General features: G+C 43.1%; 1 protein-coding gene across 5 annotated transcripts in view; it reads right to left on the bottom strand.

Moving 5' to 3' along the window:
• Positions 1 to 717: 717 nt before the first annotated feature.
• Positions 718 to 26,680, bottom strand: part of PLCB2 (phospholipase C beta 2) — a 63,191-nt gene continuing 37,228 nt past the window's right edge. For 4 of the 5 annotated variants that reach the window (XM_083836855.1, XM_083836853.1, XM_083836854.1 and 1 more), the window contains exons 15-35: positions 26,038 to 26,120; positions 25,554 to 25,638; positions 23,955 to 24,126; positions 22,455 to 22,552; positions 21,693 to 21,789; positions 20,993 to 21,077; positions 20,440 to 20,564; positions 19,225 to 19,379; positions 18,614 to 18,778; positions 17,415 to 17,514; positions 17,028 to 17,132; positions 15,878 to 15,963; positions 15,346 to 15,442; positions 13,670 to 13,723; positions 11,818 to 12,028; positions 11,411 to 11,582; positions 9,608 to 9,684; positions 6,701 to 6,796; positions 5,453 to 5,510; positions 4,715 to 4,801; positions 718 to 4,061 (exon numbers count right to left, since the gene is read on the bottom strand). In XM_083836855.1, coding sequence (XP_083692981.1) covers positions 3,789 to 4,061; positions 4,715 to 4,801; positions 5,453 to 5,510; positions 6,701 to 6,796; positions 9,608 to 9,684; positions 11,411 to 11,582; positions 11,818 to 12,028; positions 13,670 to 13,723; positions 15,346 to 15,442; positions 15,878 to 15,963; positions 17,028 to 17,132; positions 17,415 to 17,514; positions 18,614 to 18,778; positions 19,225 to 19,379; positions 20,440 to 20,564; positions 20,993 to 21,077; positions 21,693 to 21,789; positions 22,455 to 22,552; positions 23,955 to 24,126; positions 25,554 to 25,638; positions 26,038 to 26,120 — 2,481 coding nt within the window. In that variant the 3' untranslated portion in view covers positions 718 to 3,788. The remainder of the gene's footprint in view (positions 4,062 to 4,714; positions 4,802 to 5,452; positions 5,511 to 6,700; positions 6,797 to 9,607; positions 9,685 to 11,410; positions 11,583 to 11,817; positions 12,029 to 13,669; positions 13,724 to 15,345; positions 15,443 to 15,877; positions 15,964 to 17,027; positions 17,133 to 17,414; positions 17,515 to 18,613; positions 18,779 to 19,224; positions 19,380 to 20,439; positions 20,565 to 20,992; positions 21,078 to 21,692; positions 21,790 to 22,454; positions 22,553 to 23,954; positions 24,127 to 25,553; positions 25,639 to 26,037; positions 26,121 to 26,680) is intronic. The other variant, XM_083836857.1, reaches the window with a different exon arrangement.

The following is a 26,680-nucleotide window of genomic DNA, read 5'->3' as shown; positions in this document are numbered from 1 at the left end:
AGGCACTGCTGTCAGCAGAAGGAAAGTGGCCTTTAGTAACGGATATCCATGGCAGAGCCCCGCTGTACGTGTGAAGGAGGCCAACCACCAGTCACGATGAGCTGTGAAGGAAGGGAGCTGAGCCCGTGTTGTGGTAAGCTGGCATTGTTCGGGTCGGGAGGGTGGGAGACGACCACCTGCAAATGTAAGACACTGCAGGCCAGGCCCTGCATTGCTGTTCTGGTATGTCTGTGAAAGGCTTTTCTGTCTCTAGGCAGGCCCTTCGCTAGGCTGAACTAGGAATAAGCCAATGTGAGGAGTGTGAACACACCAAAGTAGTTTTGACTCCTGTTGAAATGCTCTTCTGACTTGTGCTTGTGAGGAGGATGCCAGTACGTGAGAGTCAGGCAAGGTTGCCTGTAATGGTAATCAGGAGTGGTATTTGAGCTGTCAGAAAATGGCTTTGCTAGATTTGGTTATTAAGTACAATAAAGAACGGAATGAACTAGTGCTGAATGTATATGAGAATGATGTAGGGTTTTTTTTATTAAAAAATAAAAAGCCACCTCACTGCATATTTAGTAACTGAAGAAGCTGAATTTGAGGACTGCAGGCGCAGATGGCAGAAAACTCTGGGCATTTGCTGTCTATATTAACATATGCATATGTTGTGCAGCATTTGGGACTTGCACCCATATCTGCTAACCTCAATCAAAGAAAGTAAAAAAGGTGATCCAGTTTTTGTAAGAAATGCAATGTTTTATTTTTTTATAGAAAATAAATAAGTCAGAAATTTACAATACACAATTCCAGTATTTTGTTAATGCCGCGGGGGAGATACGGTCTCGTCTTGGATGTCAGACCAGGTTTGGAACATCTCATTGCTCATGTCTACTTCAGCTGTTTTTTTATAGCAGCACTTCATGATGCATTTCTCGATGCAGTTTCTAGGTGTAACAGGTCTCATGTAATAAACACTGCATGCTGTAGGTTTGCCATGACTGAGCTCACTTTTCCAGGAAAGACAGAAAGCTGAAGAACAAGTTGAGGGGTGAGGAAGGCTAACAGGTTACTCTGTGGAGTGGCGTGTTCGGGAGACAGACTGTCGCTGCAGTCAGGAACACCGCTCGTTGTCTCAAACTAAAGGCAAAAGTTTCACTAACAAGAGGAGGGAAGAAGCAACTTTTCAGAAAGGGTTCTCACCTGTTTATCTTCTATGGCTGGGTTTAAAGATGCTGTACTGTCTACAGCTCTGTATTGCCACAGTAAAAGGCAGCTTGAATGGCCAAGTGCATTGAAGGGTCAGTTCAATGCAAGGGTCTCTGGGCAGCTGGTGCTCAGACATACAGTAGCTGCAAATCTGCTCAACTGCAGGTCCAGGATTATGTACAGCAGTGTTTTGTTTTCTGTGGTTCCCCCTCCACACACACACACACACACACTTGAAAAGCTTAAAAATGTGGAAGGTTCGACTTCTATTATCTGACTGCCAGGATGAGCAGTTGTAATAAAAAAGTGGCAGTTCCCCTTTCCTTTTGTATCCCCAAGCATATCATCTTCCACCGCTTTTATTGTCTTGCTTATGGACAAAATGGAAAACTGAAGAAAGACGAGTCTTTTTTCATTTGGTCAGATCAGTGCTTCCTCCAGTGAATACAAGCGCTGAATTTTGCAAAGCCCCTGTGAGTTGGTGCATGTATATGTTGGCAGGCCAAACTCCAGTTCTTGGGCTAATGTTATTTCAGGACTTGATATAAGGAAGGCCAGGATGTTGCTACTTTGTACTGAATTATTGTTATTTTCTGCTTTTTTAGGATCCATAAACAAAGTCTATCTTACATGGTGCTAGGAAAAGCGTTGGACCATATGTTTCCAGTTCCTTCCTTCTGGATGAGTGAGAACTTGCTGTGTCAAAGCTGTTCAGTGCAGACGGTCATAAAACAGGTGAGAGAAAGTACATGTGGAGGCAGGGGACAGTGATGTAAGTTCTGCACTCACAAAATAAGGTTTTGCTGTCCTAGAAAGTGGAAGTGTAAAGATGGCTAAGAGGAACCTATCCTTTTTTTTCTGACAAAGCCATGATATCGGGAACCTGGACCTCCCAGTGTGTTCTGCTGGAAGATTTAATGTTAGTGAAGACAGACAGCAAGAGGTGTCTGCTAGGGCTGAGTGAGGTTGAGGACCATTTGCCCTTTAAAGTCATACAACTGGGCAAATTTCCTTCAGCATCAGGCTGTGAAACAAGACTTGTATGTTATGTCACCAACGGGGGGAAATTGCTGTTAGTCCCAGGTGGGCATAATTCATAGCAAAATGGGAAGTGACTAAGGCTTTGGGGGAAGGTGTGAACAGTACTCTGGCAAACAGAAATAGTGTGTGGTCTTCCCCTCCAGGCCCCAAAGAACATGGGTATCTGAGGAGGCTGGCTTTCCCAGCAACAAAGAACATATTCTATAGATTACTGCTGAGCCCCTCTGTTGTCATTAACTGGGATGGCAGCCTGTGAAAGAAGCTTCTGTTTTTTGCTGTTCTTTCTGCTACCATTCTGATAATTCAATGTATTTTTTTATGAGCTGTGCTCAGCTTTCTGTGCAAGGTACTCTTATGGGCAATATAACTGGCTGGCTCTTTAAGCAACACAATTATTTTCAAACGGTTTAGAAATTTTGGTAAGTGCTGTTATGCTAAGCCTGTAATATGGAGCTAAATTAGCTCCATGGGAAAAAGTTTCACTGACGCTCTAAAAATGTCAAATTATTGTAGGTGAGAACTCTGCAAGCGTGTTTGTGTTAGCAGGAATAAATGCTAAGGCTAAGTCTCTTAGACTTCTCATAGTATTATTGCCTTATAATTGTCCAACAAGCCTGCTGAAGACTAGCAGGGTCTTCAGGAGATACCGGATCTAGATCTAAGAACTTGCCTGAAGACGTGTCAGAGTTATAAAGTTAGAATTAGGAGTGAGAATCAGCCCCTGGGGATAAGTGGAGGTTAAAACGAAAGAAAGAGGAAGCTAGAATGCTGGTAATGCACATTGCCACAGAAGGAAATGCTGTTTGTTTTATGGATACCATTGCACTGAAAAAATCTCCTCATCTGACTATTGGGGAGAAAAAATTAAAAAGCCAACACTGGCTGTGCAAGGGAGTGGTATGCTGACAAAAAAAAAAGATGGCATGAAGCTCTATCAAAACAACCTTTCTTCCTATAAAGAGAAGCTGTGTCTGTTAGCAGGTAGTGTTGCCAGAAGGAATGGTGCTTTACAGGACAAGAGTTTTTGCTGAGCACCTGACACCCACACTTACGTATATTTCACAGGGTGTTATTGTTATATAATATTATATACTTCTGTATATTTCATAGGCTGGTTGAAGCCTGTTAGGTAGGCTATTGTAGAATGTCTTTCAGTTAAAGTTTGTTCAAAGGAATCTAGCTCTGAGACTGCTATGATGAGAACAGATCTGTGATGAATGACGAGGGAACTTGCTCTGAAAATTGTTGTCTGAACCCAGACTCAGGTATTAATGTAGACATTGCCATCAGTGTCAACAACTAGCTTGTCTTCAGCCACAGGCCCCTTCACTGCTGAATCAGATTAGTGCGAAGACTGTAGAAGACAGTGAAGTGTGCTCTGGAAGGTGAGCTCGTCAGACTGCTTTCAATACCTAGAATACCAAAGTAGTAAATCCCTGAAGAATTTCAGAAGTTTCCCAGCATGGAAAGGGAGAGTAATTTGTCAAGCTGGTCTTTAACTTCACTATATATGTCCATAAACATTCCTGAAGTGGAACAGTGAGTAATGGAAGCATCTCTCAAAATCTACTTTCCTCAATATTACCATCAGTTTCAGTTTCTGGGGGCTCAGCCATAGCTATTGTAAGCCTTGACACCTCTGCCACAGGGATCTTCTCTTCCAGTTGCTCTGTGGAGCCTTGTTCTTCCTTACGAATGCTCAGAACTGCTTCATTCATTATCTCTGGCTCTTCAGGAAAGACTACTTTTGCATAGTTCTTCACCATCTCCTGCACCTCTGTATTCAGACTTTTCAATTTCTCCTCATACTCTGCCACTGCCTCCTGCTGAAGCTGCAAACAGAGACCTTGAATCATTCTCTAAACACTGAAGCAAAGTAGAGTTCAGGCTGAGAATGGCATAAAAATGTACCCTAAGAGAGGCCAATATGATGAAACATTAGCACTTCGCAATTTTGGTTTCAACCCACTATTGAATGACTTATCTCCATCCCCCAGGCAAATGTTGTCTTCCCTGAAAATGAAGAGGGGAGGAAGGCTGCATGTTGATTTACATTATTCTGTTTTGCATCACAATTTGATGGATGACTTGTCTGCACATTCTTTGCATATCAACCTCCAAAGTACATGAACATGGTTTGTGTGTTCTGAGAGTATGAGTAACTCAGGAATGAGCCTCACCTCTTCTAAAAATACAGTTCCATCACATTTTAAATTTAGGGTTTTGTATGATTGGATGGAAGCTGTTGCTGGGAGAGGCAGTGTATGAGTGCAGCAACTCTGCCTCAGCTCTATCGAGGCTCCTATGGAGCCACCTTCTAAACCATTCATTTTCTCAACATACTGAGGAGTGGGTGTCTGAAGTATGTGTGCAGAGGATGAGTGTAGCTGTAATTAAAGAATACACAAGGAACGCTGATCCCCTGGGGTAGTGTGGATTTACTGTATGGAGTAGCAGCGTTGAACCTAAGAATCATTGCCTTTACCTGGCTTTCTTTCTCCTTGATTGCTCTCAGATTATCTGCCTGCTTCTCTTCCAGTTTCCGCTGATACCTGGCTGTTTTTTCTATCACCTTTAAGAGAACAAAAAGAAAAAAAACACTGAATTTTAAGTTTTCATAAACAAATGCTTGTAACAGCAAGACAGGCTTATAAAGCACATGCCCACAGTAACGCCCTCACTCCCAATTCTGAACAACTTCTGCTGGCTCTGAGTTACTTGTCCAGTACTCAAGACCCTGAACACCAATGCTACATAAGCACTGCAAAAGTATACATAATGTGTACATGCACTCAACACACAAAGGGCCATGCTCTACAAGGGGATTGGTAGGACAATCTCCCCTTCTGCAAAATTTCACACATTATTAATTAAATAGATGTGGGGTCATGCTGCCAATTAGTAATGCTTACAAAAAAAACTATACCACCTGAATTAGAAAGCCAGAAGCTAGACTGCTCTGTTTGCACTGTATCTGCAGCCTGGTGGGAGGTCTGATTAAATACTGAAGGACCTGCAGTATCTTAATAAGTGTAGTAACTGTCTTCAGCTGCACTTTAGTTGACTAAAGTATGTGTTCAGTCCTCAATACAGTAGCAATTTAATGGGATTTAAATACCTCAGAGAACTCACATTCTGCATGTGACACATGCTGATGACGTACACGAGACACCCCCACTTTGCAGAAAACAGACATGCTGTGGCAGATTGTCACAGAACTTACCAGTTTGATTGTTTGCACCACTTCCTGAATATGAGAGTTATTTATTTCTTTCTTCAACCTTTAAAGAAAAGAAATGTATAAAAAAAAACTAGAATCCATCTGTTATCTTGATACAAAACCTGTTTATCAATACTGATAAAGTGCCATACAGCAAGATAGGACTGCTAGTGCCCACACAGAAAGACAGGTGTGGTATACTCGCTTAGTGTCCTCCTACATTACAAGCTTTCTCCAATTTTAGGAAAGGGCAAATAAACACCATTTGAATTTGACAGAGACATTAGTCAAACAATTGGATGTAAAATTCCATATTTTTTTTCAATTTAACAGACAGCAAAATGACCTTACTATGAGCAGGAAGCAGAAGAGGCAGCAAAGCCTCTTTTCTATACCCTTAAACACATGAAACTATTAAAACTGATTCATATCAAGCAGTACTCGAGTACACAAGCCTGGTAGCTGAGTATTATTTTCATAACAAAATGATTGTAAAGGAAGGATGCAGTCATTATATGCCCAAATACAACCTCTTAATTGAGAGGGCTGCTGAAACTTACTACAGATTCTACAGAGGCTTGGGAAGACCTGGTTTTGATTCTACAGGGGGAAAGTGCCCACTAAGGCATGAAGGCAGGCAGGAAGTATTTAGAAGCACTCTTAGAATTCAGCTGAACTGGCTGGAAGGTACGTTATCACTTTGGCAAGTAACTGAGACATGTAACAGAGCCAAAGACACAGGGGCCATAGGGGAGGGTCATCTCCAAGCTACCCTTTCTCCACCATAATGACCTTCCCCTGTATTTTTGTATTAGCTCCTAATCCCTGCAGAAGGGAGTATTTCTTTAGAAATGCTCTATGCCTCTCTGGCTATTCAGAAGTCCAGTAAGTGACATGGATCTTGCTGACTGCCATACACAAAAAGAATTAAGCCTAGGGAGAAAGCTCCAGAAGCCACTGTCAGCAGTGACTGCAGGAATGACATTATCATTGCAGCTAGGGAGCAGATGTTTGGCTTCACTACATATATGCCTGTGTACTGAAATGAAATGGTGAAAACAATGCTATGCCATGAGAGAGGGCAGGCCAGCAAACCTTCCCTGACCCCCTGTAGCTCTGCCACTACCCGTTTGGTTGCTTTAGAAAGTTTTCTTGATGGTGACAGAGACTGTGGAGTAGTGCTGTTCCCTGCCTGAAGCAGTATAGCTAGCATTCCCCATAGGTAAAGACCAGTAACATCTTCCTCAGTACCTCTCCTGAGCAGCCTTGTCACTAGTATTCCGCATCATGGCTTGGATTCGGTCCACTCTCTTTGCCTCCAGCTTCTTCTTAATATCTTTAATATTACTGTGGAGAGAAAAGTGTGCTGTGAGAGACATGACTGCTTACAAACCCCACAGGCTGACAGAGCAGCGTTAGCCCACCACACATACTCTCTGAAGAGTGCCTACTGTGCAGAAAAGCAAAGTTGAGTGATTGCGAGACAAAGTCATAAGACTTAAAAATATTTTAAGTCCTGGAGGTCTTTTTTTTTTTTTTTTTTGAGTCAGAACAAAAGCACAGGAGAAAACACATTATATAATTAGGTTGCATTGTATACCTACATTTGGATTCCTCTGGAGCAGCAGAACACTTACTGAAAGTACTTGAGGGAAAGGCTGTGGATGTGGTCTACCTACACGTCAGTAAGACTTTTGGCACTGTTTCGAAAACTGTGTTCAGTTTTGTGCCCCTCACTACAAGGAGGACAGGCAGGTGCTAGAGCGTGTCCAAAGAAGGGCAATGAAGCTGGTGAAGTGTCTAGAGAACAAGTTTTATGAGGAGTGGCTGAGTGGAATAATTTAGCCTGAAGAAAAGGAGGCTCAGGGAAGACCTTATCACACTCTATAATTACTTTAAGGGAGGTTGTAGCGAGGTGGGTATTGGTTTCTTCTCCCAAGCAACAAACAATGGGACAAGAGGAAATGGCCTGAGGTTGTGTCAGAGGAGGTTTAGACTGGATATCAGGAAAAAATTTCTTCACTGAAAGGGTTGTGAAGCACTGGAACAGGCTGCCCAGAGAAGTAGTTGAGTCACCATCCCTAGAGGTCTTCAAAATACTTTTAGACGTGGTGCTTAGTGACATGGTTTAATGGTGGACTTGGCAGTGCTAGGTTAGAAGCTGGACTAGATGATCTTAGAGGTTTTTCCAACCTAAATGATTCTACCTTCTATGATTCTACTTAAACTGCTAAATTTAAAAAAAAAAAAAAAAAAAAAGAGAGAAGGAACTACACGGTTATATGAGAGCTAAAAAAGAACACCTGAGGAAGGTAGAGCGGAGCATCAGCTATGGGATGTGATCCACACAGCAGAGACCATAAATGCTTAGAAGGCATTCAATCAGTAAGATAGTTTAAAAGAAAAAAAAAATAAATCAAACAAGATCTCTGTCCCTGACTGAGGCATATGTGGCCATCAAAAATGCTACCTACAGGCCAGAGAAGGTGACAAGACTGCTGGAGAAAGGTGTTAGTGTTAGAGGTAAGAGTCTGCTGACACACAATCAGTGCCTCCATCCTGGCCATCCAGGTACAAAATGATTACAGCAGGACATCTGCTGAGGTGGACATGAGAATGGCCATCAAATTGTGGCCCATCCATCTGGAGTCCTGCCTCCAACAGTGGAAAGAAGATAGGCTTAAGAGAAGCAAAAGAAAGAGAACAGCTGTAGGGTATTTTTTCCCTTCTACACCTTACCGGTTTCCTGTCTCCTATCTCTATGCATTTATCTCCCATGCACGTCTCTCATACTTGGAGTTTAGATCTACTTTTGGACTGCTTCTTGCCCTGAGAGGCAAGGAACTGCATTTATTTGCTCCGTGGAAGTACTCCCTGAGTACTTCACTGGGTGTTCCACATTTCTTCTCTTATGAGAAACAGTGAGTAATCACTTCCCTGTTCTTCTTCTCCATACCATTCATGATTTTACACATTTGTCACATCCCCCTCAATCATCTGTTCTCCAAGCTGAGTCCTATTTAATTTCTTTTTGTGCAGAAATTACTCCTTACTGTTGATTATCTTTGTCACTCCTTGCTCTTTCAAAGGTTTTTGTTTAAGATGGCATACTGAAAAGGTGACTGCACTATGGAAATACATCTGGAGGTTATGCTGACTTTGCTATCTGCCTCTCCCACACACCTCTCAATCTTTCTTCCATACAATTCCTAAAATTCTGTTTGCCACTTTGGCTACTGCAGAGCTGTGCACATGATTGCAGAGAAGTGCCCACAGCAGTTGAAGATCATCTTTCCTGAGTTACAATAGCTCATCCCTGTGTACAGTTGAGATACAGTTGTTTTTTTTTTTCTGTACACATTACTTTGTATCTATTCACACTGAATTTATCTACCACCTTATTACCTATTGCTCAAGATCTCTGAATCTTTCTGGAGTTCCTTACAGCCAGCTGTAGATATGACTATACTAAATGATATCCTATTGGTAGAAAACCATTACCTAGTTACTCAACCTGTTTTTCTTAGTCCTGTCTGAATATAATCAATAGCTGAGAGAACAGAATCTTTCTTGATGCGAGGACACAAAAGAGGAAGTTTTGTCTGACTTAGCAACTAAAGGTTGCAAGAGGATTTAATGGCAAGGAGCAAGGACTTTAGCTTCAGGAAAGTGTTATTGCAAGAACAAATGGATATATGTCTGGCTAGAAATTAGTGAATTGATTCTGCCAGCCTATTTAAATAGCGGCCAAAACTCCACTCAGTCTGAGCTGGTCAGTCTCTGGAAGGGATTATGTGATGTACTGACTACAGCAGACAGAGATGACATCCAGTGACTGGCATTCTTACTTCCTATCTTTCTGAATTAGTCAGTCAAGGCTACTTACTGCAGCTCAAACACTAGTACCTATTTGGTTCCTCGTGGCAGGAACACTGTGCTGGGGGTCACAAGACAAGAGCTGTCTTCCCAGCACCGCCACTCTGTAACTGTGTGAGACCCTACATCACATTGCTGTGCCTCAATTTCTCACCAAAGAAATAATTCTCTTCTCCCATATTCACTTGCTCACTGTAGTACATTGCTCTGAGATCTAACAGAAAATGCTACCCGAAATAAGAGCTGTGTGTTATCACTTTGCTATTCAAGTACTAAGTTTACCTTTCTGATGACTCCTTCAGTGCCTTCAGCTCAGCTGTCTGCTTCTCTTTGGCTAACTCCGTTATCTTGGTAACTTGCTGTTTGGGGAATGAAAACAAGATCAAAAACAAACAAACAAAGATGAGACATAGTGCACCATCAACATCTAATTACCACCAGATTCAGCTTTATCCCTCCCTGTACTGAATTCCAAGGGCCAGCTAATCCACGAGGCTCTGTGCAAACCCTTGCACCACATCAGAGAGCTCTGACATGCACAAAGATTAGACTGTGCTAGTGGACTGACTGCACCAAGGCTTCAGAAAAATACTCTGTGAACCAGGTCACACACCTCCAGGTTGTCTTTGTGGACAGCCTCCTATCTTTCTGTGCTGGAGACGACAACAGATTTACGGTACTTGTGGGTAAATGGGAAATAGCATTGGAGCCTACCTTCTAAACAACAGAAGCTAACAAGAGGATGAGCCTCCTGTCCTGTGGAAACTCCTGCCACAGTGTCAGTTCAATGAACCTTCTCTGCACTGCTGAGACAGCTGGAAAGGAGAAAATCTGTCTGCTGAGCTAAGTGCCATGTAGAGAGAACTCAGTTTTTTATTTCATTTTTGTAGCCTTGATCATTAAATCTCACAACGTTTGACAGAGTTGGGAGACGGGGATGTTTTGTTCCTTTGGCTTCTCTGGTGATAAGCATGATTTCTACATAATCTAGTTGTAAAGAAACAGGTTTTTTAGAAACTTTTTTTTTCCCCTTCAGGGTTGGTATAGGATAGCCAGTATTGCGTACAGCTTTACAAGGTTCTTGTCAAGCCAAAGTGCACCAGGGAAATTTAAGACATGATGCAAATTTCTCAGCAAAATAACAATAGGAAAAGGCCTCTGATTCCTGGAGTCATCCCCCTTTCGTTACAATGGGTAGGTAGCATATGCCATACTTATTATTACTGTCTGTAGACTGCAATTTGTCTCCAGGCATTGTGTCTCTTGCAAGTGTTTGCTCAAGGTGGTGGACCCAAGGCGATAGGAAACACTCGTGCACTGCAGGACCAATTGGCAACATCTTATGTAGGCACTTACTTTGACTTCAGTTAAGACAAACTGGAAGGCACTTTCCAAATTTCAAGAGGAATGAGATCCAGCCCTGCTGTCAATGCTCGGGGGTGGTCCTCAGAGTACTGTCCTTTGCAAGGCTTTCCATTCATTAGCATGGATGCGTGCCAGTAGAAAGCACTGAATGTATTGTTGGGGCTGCTCTGTTCCCACGTGTCAGCTGTTCTGGTTGCGTGACAGCAGTGGATATGACTGTCCCTACAGCATTGTCTGTAATGCTCTGATGCTTGCCACTGGTGAACCTGCAGGGCTTCTGATGTGTCACCCTACCTCTGATGGTACTGCATTGAGCAGGCAGCTGTGAGAAGCATGGTACAACCTGATGTACCTATGCTCCTATACAGTTGGCACTTGGCAACATATGAAGCCAATAAATGCTATGTTAACCCGAAGCTAAGCTATCAGAAGAGTTTGAGACAGAGCCTGATGTGCACCAGGGCAGTTGCTTCTCATATTTTTTTCAAATTGCAGGCCTTTAAATATGTTTCTGCTGGATGTTGTAGCTTCTACCAAATAAGTATCACTGTCTACATTCTTTTAATTGCATTGTATGGGCCTAACAATTGCTATGAGGAGTGTTTTCTGCCCCATGGCCACATTTCTGAGCTCACAGTTCAGTGAAGAGCTTGGTTTTTCACATTGCCCTTGCAGGGGTTCTCCCAGGCTACATTTTCTGTTGACAGACGCAGTCCTTACCTCTGTGGCATGCTGCTCCTTCCTCCTTCGAATCCCATCATAGTGTTCTTCCCCCAGCTGGATGAGGTCCATCTCCAGCCTCTCTTTCAGTTCCAAAACTCGGCTATCAATGCTTTCTGCCATTACTACAGGATTTGCACATGTAGTACCAACATCACCTGTTGTCAGACTCCTGCAGAACAGATACAGCAGCTGTACTGCTTCTAGAGACGCTTATATGCTCCTGACAGTCCCACCCATCCATCCCTCAATAAAGCCAGGGAGATGTGGATGTCCATATCACTCCATGCTCCCCTCAGAGAAGGGGAGCACACTGCTCATCCCTGTTTATCTGAGGGGTCTCTCTGCTTTGGTTTTCTTGACCCAGAGGCCAGATAGGCCTGCTGAAGACCCTTTGCTGTATTTACCTCTTCTTCTGGGTTTTCCTGGAGTGTATTGCCCTTTTCTTGCCTCCATGGTAGATAGGCTCTGAAAAGAGGACAGAGTATTTCTGCAGCAGCTCTTCCCTCCGTTTACTTCCTTTCCGTTCCAGCTCCTTTAGCTCCTTCTCCTGTTTCTTCAGCAGCTTCAGAAAGAGCTTCATCTGCTGCAGTTCTGCGAGGCTGGCTGTCTGAGGCTCTAAAATACAAAAATAGAGGCCGTTTTCTCTCACACACTATTTCTCACCCTGCTGTGATGTCTTTTGGGGTCAGACAGGTTTTTTCAGCACTGCCTTCATTCAGCTTTTCCTCTCTCTTTTAAGCTTTACATACAGCTCAGTTCCCCATCTGGTGGATGTCTGGCTTGGGGACAGCCAGAAGAATTGCTGACTTTTGGTATTTTGGCCAGAAGAACACAATAGTGGTAACGTGCCATTAGGTCTATCTCAGGACTTGGATCCTTTTCCACAATTCTAAGCATCCCAAGCACAGCCCAACTGTTAAGCTAGCTGGCAGTTCTAATTGCAAGTGAAAAGCTTTGTTATTTAATTACTTTTTTTTTATTTTTTTTTTTATTTTTGCAAAGCCAAGTTACAATGACAGGAGCTTTCATTCCCTCCAGTTCTAAGAGCTGGCATTCCCTTAGTTGTCAGGAATGAGTGAAAGGCCTTTTTAGGTAGGTGAAAATATGAGGAGGAAAGGTGCCTGTGAACTGTTGGAGAACTTTGTTATCTGACAGCAGCAAGTCACTAAGATGCAGTTATCTGTGGCAGAAAAGCCACAAGGAGTTATCTTCTCAGGGGAAGTAACTGTTTTTTGGCGTGGAACGTGCAAAAATTAACAGAACTCGTGGGCGTGTCTGCAGCGCAATGCTGCACAGGGTCAACTTCTTATAAAAGACTTGTATTGAGGAAACTCAAGTGTGCAGCTTAAATGCAAGTCTCTTGGTCAACAAGTCTAGACTTTCAAACCAGAGCCCACTACACTTCCATATTATGTGATGCCTCTTGCCAGAGTACATATTTAATGTAATCATAGTTCTGTCTCGTGGAGCATTTTTGTTTATGAAGAACATAGAAACAACCAACCAACCAACCAAAAAAAAAAAATCAAAACCAAAAATCAACCAAAAAAAACCCGTGCTGCATATAGCAGTTATTTGGCAACATGTCCTGAGGGCAACAGGTTTATTCTTGTGCCTTCAGTTCAACTTTGTAGCGTAATTAGGCACACTGGTTATTAGTGTTTTGTATCGATTTGTACCATACTGCATTGAGACAAAAACCAACCAAACAAAAAACCAGCTGAACAATACCTTATTACATGTCTGGTTTAGTCAAGGTAATGGACCCATCAAATCTGGCCAGAGCAGAACTTGTGCGATAGCTCTAAGCCTCCTACCTTGCTATGAAGTTGAAGTGCAGCAGTGTTGCTGCAGCCTGTGGCCCCAGAAGGCTAATGCTTGAGCAGTCCAAAGCTCTTCTCACTAATCTGTGCTTACAGCAGTGGCTGAGCGGGCATAAGGCATGGACCATGGCAACTCTCAAGCTTCTTTTCTCCTTGAGACCTGCTGTGAGCTCAGTCCCAGCCTGAGAGCTTGTCACGCACCAGAGCAGTTGTCAAACTGGGTAAATGGTGCTGTAGGCAGGGGAAGGGGGTTCCGAGCCCAAGGGATTCAAGTAGTTTGTCCTTTATGCTGGCTACATCCAGCAGGGCTGGGTCAGGCCTTTATTAATTTGCAAACAGGTTTCAATTCTATCCCAGTTGGAAATTGGGCAGCAAGGGAATGCAAGATGACTGGCAAGGCCTCAGCCCATAGGAACAGCATAAAGGGAGTTACCTGTAATCTGTGTCACTTCTATCACATTTTCATCCTTGGCCAAAGCCACTGCTCCTGAAATCACAAGAGGTTCCTGTTTATGTTCTATCTTGAACCTTTGGGTTGAAAAAGGACAGTGGAGAGCTCATCAAGAACATGAGCCACACAAAGGTTGCTGATGTGAACAGGAAAGAATTAATTAAGCTGCTGAGATGCTGAAGTGCTTGGGAACGTTGTTAACAGGCACAGCAGAAAAGGAACAGGATTCTTGGCTTTGATGGAGAAAAAAGGACATTTGGTCTTTAATAACTGAATATTGCTAGCGATGATTTGGAATGTGTTAACTTGCTTTGATAAGTTGAGGAGGATATTTGAGACTATAACGAAATTTGAGAAAATAGATTGTTTCAATGCCAACATATTTGAAAGGACACTAACTACATTAATACGGCTAATATGGAAGAAACACTGATTAGCTGTCAATTACTACACAATAGATCAGAACGGAACGAGTTAATCTAAGTGCATAGTAGAGAACATGCTCTTACCTAACTTGAAATTACTCTATCAGTCAGTTTGGATTAGAAGCATATTAAAGGAATTTTCCTTCTGGCACTTTCACCAACACATCTTTAATGTTTGTTGGTTTGTTTTGCAAGGCCAAGAAGGTACCAGTATGAGAGGAACAAACAATGTGAGATCTTTCTCTGCTACTCCTTATTTGAACAGAGTAGTAAATGCTTTTTATAGTAGTAATAAATGAAAGAGACTTTGTCTCTTGACTTCTGGTCAGGCAAATCCATAATTTTTTTAACTTGTGGCTGAGCAGAGTTATATGGCTTTTGCTCTCATTATGTTAATAGGTCCCCATTTGATCTAGTGGTCAAAACACAGGACTGTGCTCCATTCACAGTCTTGCAGAATGCCAGATGTGGGATCTGCTTACTCTGAACTTGTAGTGAATCTTATAAATGAGTCTTGTCTTCATCTGAGCTGATGAATAAAATTACCAATCTTTACAGCTCCCCAAGTATTACATAATAGAATGCTGGTTTAAGTGCAGTTTCAAAATGTAGAGTTTTCAGAGAGATCTGAACATACTTAAAATGTCAGAAGTCAACGGAGTGATCTATAGGAAAAGATCCTTGAACAACAAAGAGGTGAAGAGCAGTAAGGTGTTAAGTGATAGAATCAAGCCAGATCTTACAACCTTTCTCTCACAAACATCCAGAACTCTCATGTCTTTGCTCAAAATTAAAGTCCAACCTCCAATTTCACACTTGGGATGAAAAGCTACATCTTTGCCACAGACCACTTCTTCCTCGATTCCCTCCTAAGGTAGTTACCTCCCAGGAAACAGTGATACTAGCCCAACGAGTTAGCCCTGCCTTGGAGAGAAAAGACGTTCATGCCAGTTGAGCCTTCAGATTGATTCCTAGTATTCTTAGTGGATATCTGGGATTACTTTTCTGTTGTGGAGTAAAAGCAGTATACACGTTGCACCCACTCCTGCCACAACAGTCAAGGCATACCTACACCTTTTGCCATTAATGCCAAGCACCAGAACTTAAGTTGGTGACTTGGCTTGAGAGGTTCAGATCCTGTTACTAAGGATCTTCGCCTTCCAGCACGCTTTCCAGCCATGTGAGTGTACAGGCTTTCCCTTCTGTAAACTCATCCCACATCCACAGCTTTACCTGCAGGTCCATTTGCAAAAAGGGTGCTGAATTTCCCAGTGGAGTCTGGTATCCCATTACTTTCAGCAGATGGGAAGTTCCTCTGCATGTCAAGCCTCTAAAACAAAGATCAGAAGTAAATCAAAGCACAGCAGATGGAAACTGAGACCATCAGATTAGCAAACAAAAGTTGTAGCAAAGACGCACAAAGCTGTCATATGCTTTCTCCCTTGTTGGACTCAGGAATGTGTTTCACACCACTGAGATTCCCTCTTCACTGGCAGTGGTGTTAACCTAAGAGAACTAAGACAAAAGAAACTGTAGCAATGTACGAAATAGTCTCTGAAGCTTCTCCCACTGCTGTTTGTCTCTAACACTTTCCACTTAGTATACTGAGGGCAGTTCGCTGCCTGCCTCTGGCTAGAAACAACAAATAGACCCATCCTGGACAGCCTTGTTCCAGGTTAGTGGGAATCCTATTGGCAATCCCCTCTATTTCAGGATGAATTCACACATCATGTTTTAGACAATGACAGAACTTGGGAAAACTTACCTCCTCTGAGCCATCTTTTAGTTTAACAGACTTCTTATCTTGCAGACTGAAGAACTTAATTGGGTTGGAAAGAGCAATAGTCAGATCTAGAAACAAAAAGGAGGTCTTTGCTTGGATTATCAAATAACTCACACTACTCCGCTTTTTCTTGCCCTTTCTGGCCTAAATTAGGAAATTGTGGAGAAGGGATATTTTGTATTTTCTACTTGTAACAAGTTTCTCCCTGACAGCACAAAGGGAGGGGACTGTCTTCACCTCAGTCCTATTCTACTGTGATGGCTCACAACTGATGTTTACAGACAGCTGTAAGGAGCTGAGAAAAGCGTATTGCTCCCAAAAGCTCCAAAGCCCGGCTAAGACTGCCAGCTTGCACACCTCCCCTGCTCCAAGCCTAGTTCAATCCTGTATAAAACTGATATTTTTTATGAATCTGTGTTAAAACCATCAATTTCACTTGATTTCCCCCATGAATAATGTTCCTGTATAAGAACACAGAGGAGAGAGCAAACACAAGATGCCTGCAGTTGAAACAGAAGTATTCACAAGAACTTTTGTGGCTGATACCATCAAAATTCTGCATGGCTTTGTTCATGATTGTTAAAAGGTTTTCCTGTTAATACCTCCAGGGGTTTGTTTTCCTCCAGTATTTCTCTCTCTCAATCTCTGTTTGACCATTCCCTTTTTAAAGTGAGATCTCTGTATTCCAGTACCAGCAAGAATCTCCCCTCTCTTCATACAGGGAAGAACTTCTCTCCTGTGCTTCCCATGCAATCCTTTCTGTAAAACCCTGTTGCTACCAGTCCCTCACAGTCACCTCTGCACTTGGAAACTGCTCCATGCCACTGTGCAAACGCGGTAAAGAGGCCCACCAACTGCAAACCAGAGAGACAGAGTTGCATCTACATTGCACATCGGGTACATGCACCGTGGTCCACACAGGGAACAGGTCACAGTAACAGTGCAAGTGGCCACCTCTCTTCATCTAAAAGCAAGGGTGTGACAGGATAATAGTATGTGCTCAAGTCCCACTCTGACAAGGAATTAAGGGTACAGTGGGAAAGCACCTCCACAGCTGGAAAAATGCTTCTAGATTTGAGAGCAGAAGATGAGAGCAACGCGTCCTCCCCCCCGCCCAACTAACGCATACTACCTGCCCAAGCGTCAGGAACATAATCCTTTACTTCCAGGTACACAAATAGAGAAGGCATAGTGAGTGGCATGTTGCTTTCACTGCGGAGACAAACGTGGTGATAGCCTGAAAACAGAAAGCAGAAGAGGTAAGCTGACACAATCTCTCTCCCTTCTCATCTGTGTACTCCACCAGTAAGACAGTCTCTGACTACAGGAGGGCATTGTGAATATATTAAGGCATTAAACCAGGGCTTTAACAGGATGAGTTGAAGGCTCCACTGCCTACAGGTATATTCTACACCAGAGATTAATTAACAAAATTAGCAGATGTCCATATTTTCTTCACCAGCTTCAAATGGATAAGTCTCAAGGTTACAAAAGTTGACGGGATTTCCACAAAATTTACCTGAGTGCACCGCAATAATGGGAATGACACGATGACCAATGAACTTCCCTCCTTCCTCATAAGCCACGATTTTTAGAGATGCTAGCTCAGGCATCATGATCTAAGGGAAAAAAAAATCAGAGTAAGGCAACTATGTTCTGATCTCTAGTAGCATATTGGCTTCACTAGGTAGAACTTTACTCTCTCCTCCTTCCAACAAAACAACACCATCTCTCCAGGAAAGTCATCGTCTATTTCCACATCTTGTAATTTAAGGCTGCAGTTTGTCACAGACATAACTGAATTTACAAAAACTCCACAAAACACAGGCATCTCAGAGGAGAGACTTAAGGAGGGCAGGCTGCCTAAAGAAAGAACTGTGCAATAAATCCACTGAACTAGCATTTCCACAAAGCAATTCACCAGAGAAGGAAATGAACTTGGAAGGATAATTTAGCAAGCTTGGTAACTTTGCCATAAGAGTTGCTTCATCAGCCTCCCCCATTTCCTTCTGCCATAAAATGAACTAAAAATTATTCTGTCAAAACTGTAGCTTGAAAAGTGTTTTCTGAAATGTGGATAATATTTATCTACCACATCCCAAGTAGGCTGAAAATATCTGTGATTTCACAGTGTGCTTGACAGAGATGAATTGTGTAACATATATTTTGCCTTTGTAACTTACAGCAGAAAGGCCAGACATTACTATCACCTTTGACTTAACCTCCCCCCATGCCCTACAGCTGAACTAGTGACCACTGAATTCTTGAAGACAAACAAGGCAGCTTTCTGTAACCTGACACAGCTAAAAACCTCCTGCTGGTCCCATTACTTGTCCTGTATGTCTGCTTCTCATTCACAGTTTAACCACAGACGTTCAGTTCCTTTCTGCTCCCTCATACTTGAAGTCTTCAAAGCTGATTAGTGAATTCAGTCTAAAGTGTGTCACAAAAGGGAGATTCTTGATGCCTGTTATTGCCAGAAATGTTCCCAACTCCCCTTATCCATACCTGGAAATCTTAATGGGGAGTTGTTTTGGACAATATTGTTTGGGTATTACCTGAGGGTGGAACATGTAATAACTCCTTGGTGTGTCTAAAGCCATGACTGAGATCTCCAGAAGGGAGTCCCTTCTGTTGTCATTGACCTCTCAAAGCAGTGCTTGTGACCAACAGGATCTGTAAAGATTCTCCGTCTAAATGACTATAAAATGATACTACCTTTTCAAAAACAAAAGGCTCTTCTTTCCATACAGGGTTAATGGAATTGGCAGTGGAGGTCAGTTTGGTTCTGTATTTGCGTTTTGTGTCCCTTGGCAACCCAAACAGCTCTACTTCCACATATGTCTTCACACTGCGGTCTGAGAGGAACTGACCAGAAAGTATCTAGAAATAAGCAGAAACATAATTAGCAACTGTTGAAAAGAATAAAACAAAAGAACCCACCCATACTTTCACCCTTTAAGGCCCCCTCCAGCCCCAAACATCTTTTCTGCTGCAGCTTCCAATCCACATTAGGCTTTTCTTTTACCTTTTCTTCACCCATGTTTCTTGCTTCAGCACTTCCTCCAACCTCCTCCCTCCCCATCATCACAGCCTTGGCTTCTTTGTGTGGCAGATGCTAATTTTCCATTTTCATGTGATTATGATTAATTTGATATAGTGAAAAGACTGGGAGTTGCCATGGTAACACTCTCCCACAGGACTCTCTGGGTTCATTTGCCACTAAGAACCCTACTGGGTAATAAATAGAGGGGACATACATGCCAGTTATACACGTGGTGACAGCAAATGGCTGTCAGGGGAGGAACAGCACTATGGTTTGTACTTGCCGTGACAGACAGGGTACTTGCTACCACCACGTCAATACGGTCCACAGAGAAAGGGTCAAATTGCTTGTCTGGACGCCGCATGAATTCATGCTTAAGCAGATAGCCACACTGGCCATTGAACTCAAACAGAGCCATGTTCTGCTGCATGGGGACATCTGAGATACAAACAGAGGAGAACAATGAGAAAAATTTCTGTGGGACCTCATCAGATGTCTTGTGTAGTATGCATGAGCTGAAAGATGCTGTACTTTTATAGCTTGTGCCAGCCAAGGGCTCACAAAGTCCTTTCAAAAACTAATTAAGCCTCTCAGCACCCTACAGGGAAAAATATTACAGCAGCTGTTATAAGAAAGGTAAAGTGGTTTGCTTATGATTGCACCATAAATCATGGGTAGAACTAAATTAAAACCTACTCTAAGAAGTACCCACTATTTTGGGTGTGAAGTAAATAGTTGTCTCTACTCCTTCCTCCTGTCATTTTGGGCCTCCTCTCAGTCCATCTCCTCTGCTACTTATTGTCTTGTGGACAGTGTCTTGTGGCTTCTGCATCTGTCTTCAGTATGATACACTCTTCGTAACCTATCTATCACTCTCCCTTTTTAAGTAAATTATTTTTTTCTCCTACTTATCCTATGAAGTCTCTTACATTCTTTATATGTGAGATAGTGAAGAAGAAAGAGCAGTAAAGAACACCATTATCTGGAGGCTTTTCTGTGTCTCTTTCTTATGCTGGTTGTACAGCAAGGAATGGCCTTTTCTTTCCTGCCCAGGTCAGCATACTGGAAATAATAGGACAGACAGTCCAGTCCTGTATCCAGATGGAGCTATGCCTGCTGCCTTGTAAAAGAGGAGGCAGCTTAGGGGAGGCAGGAACTTCTGGTGCATCCATACAAGTTATTTACTCTGACATCATGTTACAGAACAGCCAGAGATGGTACCCAGATACTGGATGACAGCAAGCCTGTGTATGTGTGCATACACAAATATGTAGGACAGGCATCACAGGCACTGCATGCCAGGTTTGTGCCGGGCCTAGAAAAGTGCTTTTGGTCTGTGGGAGACTCAGGCAGAAGAGCAATACTTTGGGAACAAGGCACGCAGAGCAAATGTATTCAGGGAAACAGCAGTCATAGGAAATAGCAGCGAAGGAAGAGACAATGAACATGAGCACACAGCCTCATCCACTAAGAAGCTGGAGGACAATGCGACACTCACCCATAGTCTGGAAGTTCAGTGCCACCATCTGACAGCCAACATTCCAGAACATCTGGGGCATGTAATTAGAGGAGTCCATCCGGGTGCCTTTGGGGTAAATCCGGCTCATCTGTCGCTTGTTGTATCTACAGTTGCTCTATTGGAAACAAGTCTGGAGCACTCCTTGTGTACCCTGGGGCTAGCTCATGTATTCAGATTAAAGAGTTGTTTAAGCTCTTCTACGAATGCTCAGAGCCTTCTAAAAAGAGAGGCCCACGCAACAACAGGCTCCTTTCCCACATCCCTTTCTGTTTAAAAGCAAACAGCTGACAGTCTTGGCTTTTACTATAGCAGGATACAGGAATCTGTCAAGAATCTCTGTTAACAGCCCCCCAGCACACCCTGGAAGCTCCCACATCTCTAGCACCTGCACTCTTCATACCTCTGATGAAGAGCTTACCAGGTCCTGAAACCAGAAGCCAGTTGGACATACCTTAGCCTTAACTCGAGCTTCATATTAGCTCCCATACTCCATATGACCAACTACCATGGGCAAACATTGCCAAAAGGATACTCTACAAACTGCATAGGGAACTTGGTTAGCAGATCATAAGCCTTCAATTCTGTGAAGGAAGAGATGACATAACTCCGGTTCTTCTCTAGAAACAGGAAATAAGAAGTGTTTAGACAAAGGATGCACCCAGCTCCCCATTCTCTGTGTGGGGACCAATGGGCTCAAGAAGCACTCAACCTGTTTATTACCACTTTCTACCAGCTGCTGGTTTCTATCAAGGCAATTTACCTTTCTCTGGTCCAGATGTTGTGACTGTTTAGAGGAACCTATCGTGTATAAAGAAATTGCATGCATTTTCAGCATTTCAGATATTTCTGTCACCAGCCAGGGTCCTAATCACCACAGAAGAGGAAGGCCAGTTTCATACATTAAGAAAAGCTGGGCTGAATCCTGCCCTCAGAAGCAGCTAAGCAAGATCACATAGATGTCATTAGCCTTAAGCTGCTGCTTTTCATTTTCATTGATGTAACTGAGAGCAGTATCTGACATATCGTTGTCTTTTCCTTATCGATTCCTTACTACAAGGAGAAGAACAGAAGGAGAGTGTTTGTATTGTACATATGTTGTGGGAGAGAGAGAACACAGCAGAAAATAGGTTCAAGCAAGTCACAAAAGTAAGTAGAAAACAGCAGCATTTGAAAACAGTATTCTCCTGGTCAAATGGAAATACTCAGGACTTTCAGGACTGAGTATGACTTACGGGCAGAGACTTCAAAGGAGTCAAATTTGATAGGCTGTATGTAATTAACTAGGCTGGACATTTCCTCATACGCTGTCACTTCCAAACCAGCAGTGCCCTAGGCAGAAAAAAAAATTAGAAAAAACACACAAGAGAAGACAGATGAAACCTTCTCCAGAGGTGAAACAAAACACACCTGGGCTTCACACACAAAGAGCTCCAATGGCTGCCCTGACCAAAGCACACCAGTTTCTTTGGCTTCCTGATCTAACAATTACATTGTGAGCAGCGTTGTCAAGGGCACACTGAATTTCTGGGTAGCTTGGCAAAAACTGAAACCAATACATACAGAAAGGTATCAGTACATAAGAAGTCTAGGACCTCTTTAACTTCTCAAAGCGTGGGCTCTGGGACAAACCTGGGACATCTTTTGCCTCTTCTGAGTGATACTAGGGAGAAGGAAATGGGAAATGGATATTTTCTATTCAAGGCATTGCTGATCTGCTTCTTCCCTCTTCTGCAGCAGCACTTCATGTTTTTGTAACAACTTTTATCAGACTAAGGCTAAGCCTCTCCAAATACTCTGAAGGCACACATTTATCACCAAATCATGCAAAATATCAGTCAGAAATAATACCTCTTCTGCTATATCCTCTGTGCTATACTTGTCATAGCACAGGTTCACTCCCCTTTGCATTCTGGAATTAATCTCCATTCAGTATGGTCAGACCCGAAAAAAAAAACAAAACCACAGAAAAGGAAGAGAGACAGTAGTGACAGTACCTCATCTGACTGCATCTTTTTAATTTCCTCCTCATCCAGGTTTCCCAGCTGTTCATCCTCTTCCTCTGGTTCCTCTTCAGCCACATCGCCTGCCCAAACTAAGCGCACACAGCCCACATCAGTAGTGCTTAGCCAGTAGCACATGGAGACAAGACATTGTGACTGCTCACACAGCCTCCAGCTCTGACTCTGCTGACAGGGAAGAACTCTGCAAAACCTCACAATCACATCACACAGGAACAAGAGAGGAATGTCATACCATTATTAGCCAAATCCAAGTATGAATAGGCCAAACTGGACTAACACCCTCAAGAGACCAAGACATTCTTCCTGCAGGCCTGCCAAAAATGATGATCACAATGCTGTTTTCCCCACCAAGGTCACACACATTTGTGGGACTGAATGTCTGATTTCTAGCTCCTCTGTAGGAGCACACATCTTGTCTTCATATGACTTCATGAGCTTCTGCCATGACAGGGACTGTAAAATTCACTGTTCTACCATAGGTAGAACTCTCTACCTGAGTCCAAGAGATGACGGCCTTGAGACTGCAGGAGGTGGAGGATGGGAGGAGAGTAGGGTCTGAATGTTCTATAGACCTTCGAGAACCTCAATGTGAGGACCAGTAAAGAGAGGAGCTATGCTGGACCTCATTCTCACCAACAAGGAGGGACTGGTGGGGAAGGTGAAGCTCAAGAGCAGCCTTGGCTGCAGTGACCATGAAATGGTGGAGCTCAAGATCCTTAGGGTAGCAAGGAGGGCACGCAGCAAGCTCACTACCCTGGACTTCAGGAGAACAGACCTTGGTCTCTTCAGTGATCTGTTTGGTGGAGTACCATGGGATAAAGCCCTGGAGGGAAGAGGGGCCAGAAAAGCTGGTTAATATTCAAGGATCACCTCCTCTAAGCTTAGGAGCTATGCGTCCCAACAAAGAGGAAGTCAGGCCTAAATGTCAGGAGGCCTGCATGGATGAAAAAGGCTTCTTACTAAACTCAAACATAAAAAGGAAGCCTACAGAGGATGGAGAGAGTTTCACCTGACCTAGTGGGTGGCATCCCTGCCCATGGCAGGGGGGTTGGAGGTAGACGATACCTTCCAACCCAAACTGTTTTATGACTCCATTATTCTATGATCTATGCCATGGTGAATTTGTAGTTATCAGAGAGCTACTGGTGGTAAGAAGTTGTGCACTCTTCCACAAAAACAACATGTTCAATTGTGTATCAATTAATTACCAACTCACGCAGCCATATGCCTCAGAGTAGGCAGAATTGACTGACCGTCAGGGAATTAAGTTGGTTGTCTCTTTTGGGTTGGAATGAAGTGTCTGAAAACATTCTGAATATTTAATGTATCTTCCAAGCTTATACTTTGTGGGATACCTGAATGAATGACTGGTATCGGCTTGCCTCAAGCTAGTATTGGGCGATTTGGAAGGTCTCCAGCAGGCCAGACTTGCTCATCTAGGTATAGTAGTCCAATTTTCCCCTTTAGACATACCAGTATCTTCAGCATCCATAGGGGCTGGCTGCTCAATGATCTCTGGTTCCACATTCCTCCCTTTCTTCAAAGAATTCTGCCTCTTCCCAGATACAGATTGTTTCTTTTTGTTCTTAATCAAGATTTTCCCTAAGAGATCCTTAGGACTTGGCAGGGGAACTCCCGGCTTCAGCTGCAACAGAGAAACTTCATACTGAACTTTCATCTCAAAGATAGAACTTGAAACACTCAGCTCTCCTGTCCCTCCCAGTGCCATTCCTCTGGCCATTTACTGGTGCATGGAAATCTCTCGCCCACTGTATAATTTAATTTTTCCATCTGCTGGCTCATCCCAGTATATCTATGCAGATTTTTCCTAAGACTTCACTTTCCTGATGTCAGTTTAACACCGGCATTTTGTACCTTTCAGTCCTTTCAAGTTCTGCTGCTTGTGCATGCTGTTTCCAGCCACCCATCCTGCACCACAGCTAAAAAACCATCTGCATGTCCTGGAGGCATCCACAAACCTCTGGCTTTCACATGCCACCTACTTCTCTCATTATCCCAGAGCCTCAGTCCTAGATCAGCACTCACGCCATATTTAAACTCTCTGCCTAAGGCAGATTTGAAAAAAAAATCCTAAAGTAGGTGGGTTTGTATGTGTCATACAAGGATGTGTGATTCAGACTGTGCTTCTAGACCTACACTCCCCGTGTAGGGGAGCAACAGGCCTATTAATAATTTAGCTAATAGAATCACCCTTATCTGGTTCTCCCCCCCACAGTTTCTCCCCATTGCCTGGACAAAGACATGGGTCTGAACAGGGGGCAACTGCCAATTTGCTCACTGCTTCTTTTCAGCTCTTCTTCTGATCTCAGTGCTAAAGGCAGATGCTTGGACTAGGTGTTTTAGCTCCCCTCTCCCCTATTTAAAAAAAAAAGGGAATTGCCTCATACTTTGCAGAACATAGGCACTGCCTGATTTGTAAATCACTACCCATTCACAAGGCAGCTGAAGTAGTGGTGTGCATAAGGATCACTGAAAACACCACCTTCTCCACTGCAATACATGCTTGCACAAGCTGTTGACTAGGGTCAAGCAGAGCAGGAGCTTTATTCAGCTGTTCTAAGCATAAAGTTATACATGTCACTGACCTGCCCATCTATGCCCACAAGGGGATATTTCCAGGGTGTAAACAGGGATTTAGAAGCATTGCTAGGAAGAGCCTGAAATGCTACTAAGCCCTTGTTCCTGTTTCTTTCCAAAGCAAGTGCTGGCAGACAGATCTGAAACTGTACCATGTATGAAATACACTAACTCATCTTGGTACAACCAGTATAGTTTGATCACCTAGAGCTCAGTTTCCAAAGTCATTCAGGTGACAGAGCTTTAAGAACAGAATCAGGCAAATGCTTAGAAACCTCTATGACTGTGAGGTCTTCCCTCCTCTTTCTGTGTTACTCTCCACTATGAACCAAGCTCATTTACCTGCTGCACCCTATCTTTGTCACTGTCCTTTTATCTGTTGTGGCATTTCCTAGCACCAGGAGTGACCAGTTTTTCAGAAAGACCTCTCCACTAATCCAAGTTCTTTAACCTCATTCCCCAACTTCCACTTACTGGGTATTTTTCCAGTGGCTCTGTCAGCAGCATGTCTCCAAATATGGTTCGGCAGTACTCAGCCATCTTTGCCTGCTGCTTGGGCCTAGTATACAAAGAGAAAAAACAAGAGTGAACAGGAGAACAGATGCCCAAATCCAGAGCCTAGCATGAGCAACCATCTTGAGATCCATAAAACTCTACCCAGAAAACCATCTCTTGCCTTCACACAAACAGTTACACATATCCTGAAATCCCTTCCCAGGCTTCTTATTTTTCCATACTCTGCCACAGCAAATTAAAAGGTTACACGCTTGTGGTTGCTCTCACTCTGCAGCTTATGGCTCACCTTTTGGCTCTAACCCCCTTTCAATTGATGCAAAAATCTCTACCAGTGTTTCATGTCAGCTCAGGCACTCAACTTGAAACCAAGCAAGTTTGTTCTGCTCTGGACAACAGAGAACACAATTCTCCCACATCTGGTCCCCAATCACCAGACACTCACGAGTCCACGTGGTTCTCAAAGGACAAGATGACAGGGTAGAGAGATGTTTTAAAAGCACTTTCTGCAATGGCCTCGATTGCATCCTAAAGGAGAGAGAATGGTCACAGAAATGAGATCAGCAATCATTAACAGCAGATCTATCTCCCCACTAAACTAATCCCCAAGTTTCAGATCTCCACACTCATCCTTGTCAGGAGGTTCTCTTTAATGCAACTAAACTTCTCTGTCAAGAAAGTGAAAGATGTCTTCTTTTTCATAGCTGTCCAGATTTCCAGCTCCAAAGGATACAACCTTAAAGCCCTATAATTCTCTTTCACACAGCTGAAGTCAATAGTTTGCATAAATGTGAAATTGAAGACCTAAAACTCAGTTGTTTTTTTCCTTACATGGCTTAATGTATCCAGAAATGACAGAATATCTAGTGAGGGAGGCAAATCACTGCCAGATGCACTTTCAATTGGTAGAGAAAGGTATACACAGCACCAGATTAAACTGCCTCAAACTTAATTTACGCTTACCTCTGAACCTGTCCAATTTTCTGTCATTTCACCTGCTCATAAAATTCTTCTGTCTAGCAGCAGAGAAAACTGGAATGTTCAGTCACCAGCAGCGCTGACATTTCAAATGCAAATACCATGGAAAC

Source organism: Anser anser (assembly GCF_964211835.1).
Source record: "Anser anser genome assembly, chromosome: 5".
In the NCBI taxonomy this organism is placed as follows: domain Eukaryota; kingdom Metazoa; phylum Chordata; class Aves; order Anseriformes; family Anatidae; genus Anser; species Anser anser.
The sequence above is the reverse complement of the archived record's forward strand: the minus strand, read 5'-3'. Positions and strand labels throughout refer to the sequence as shown.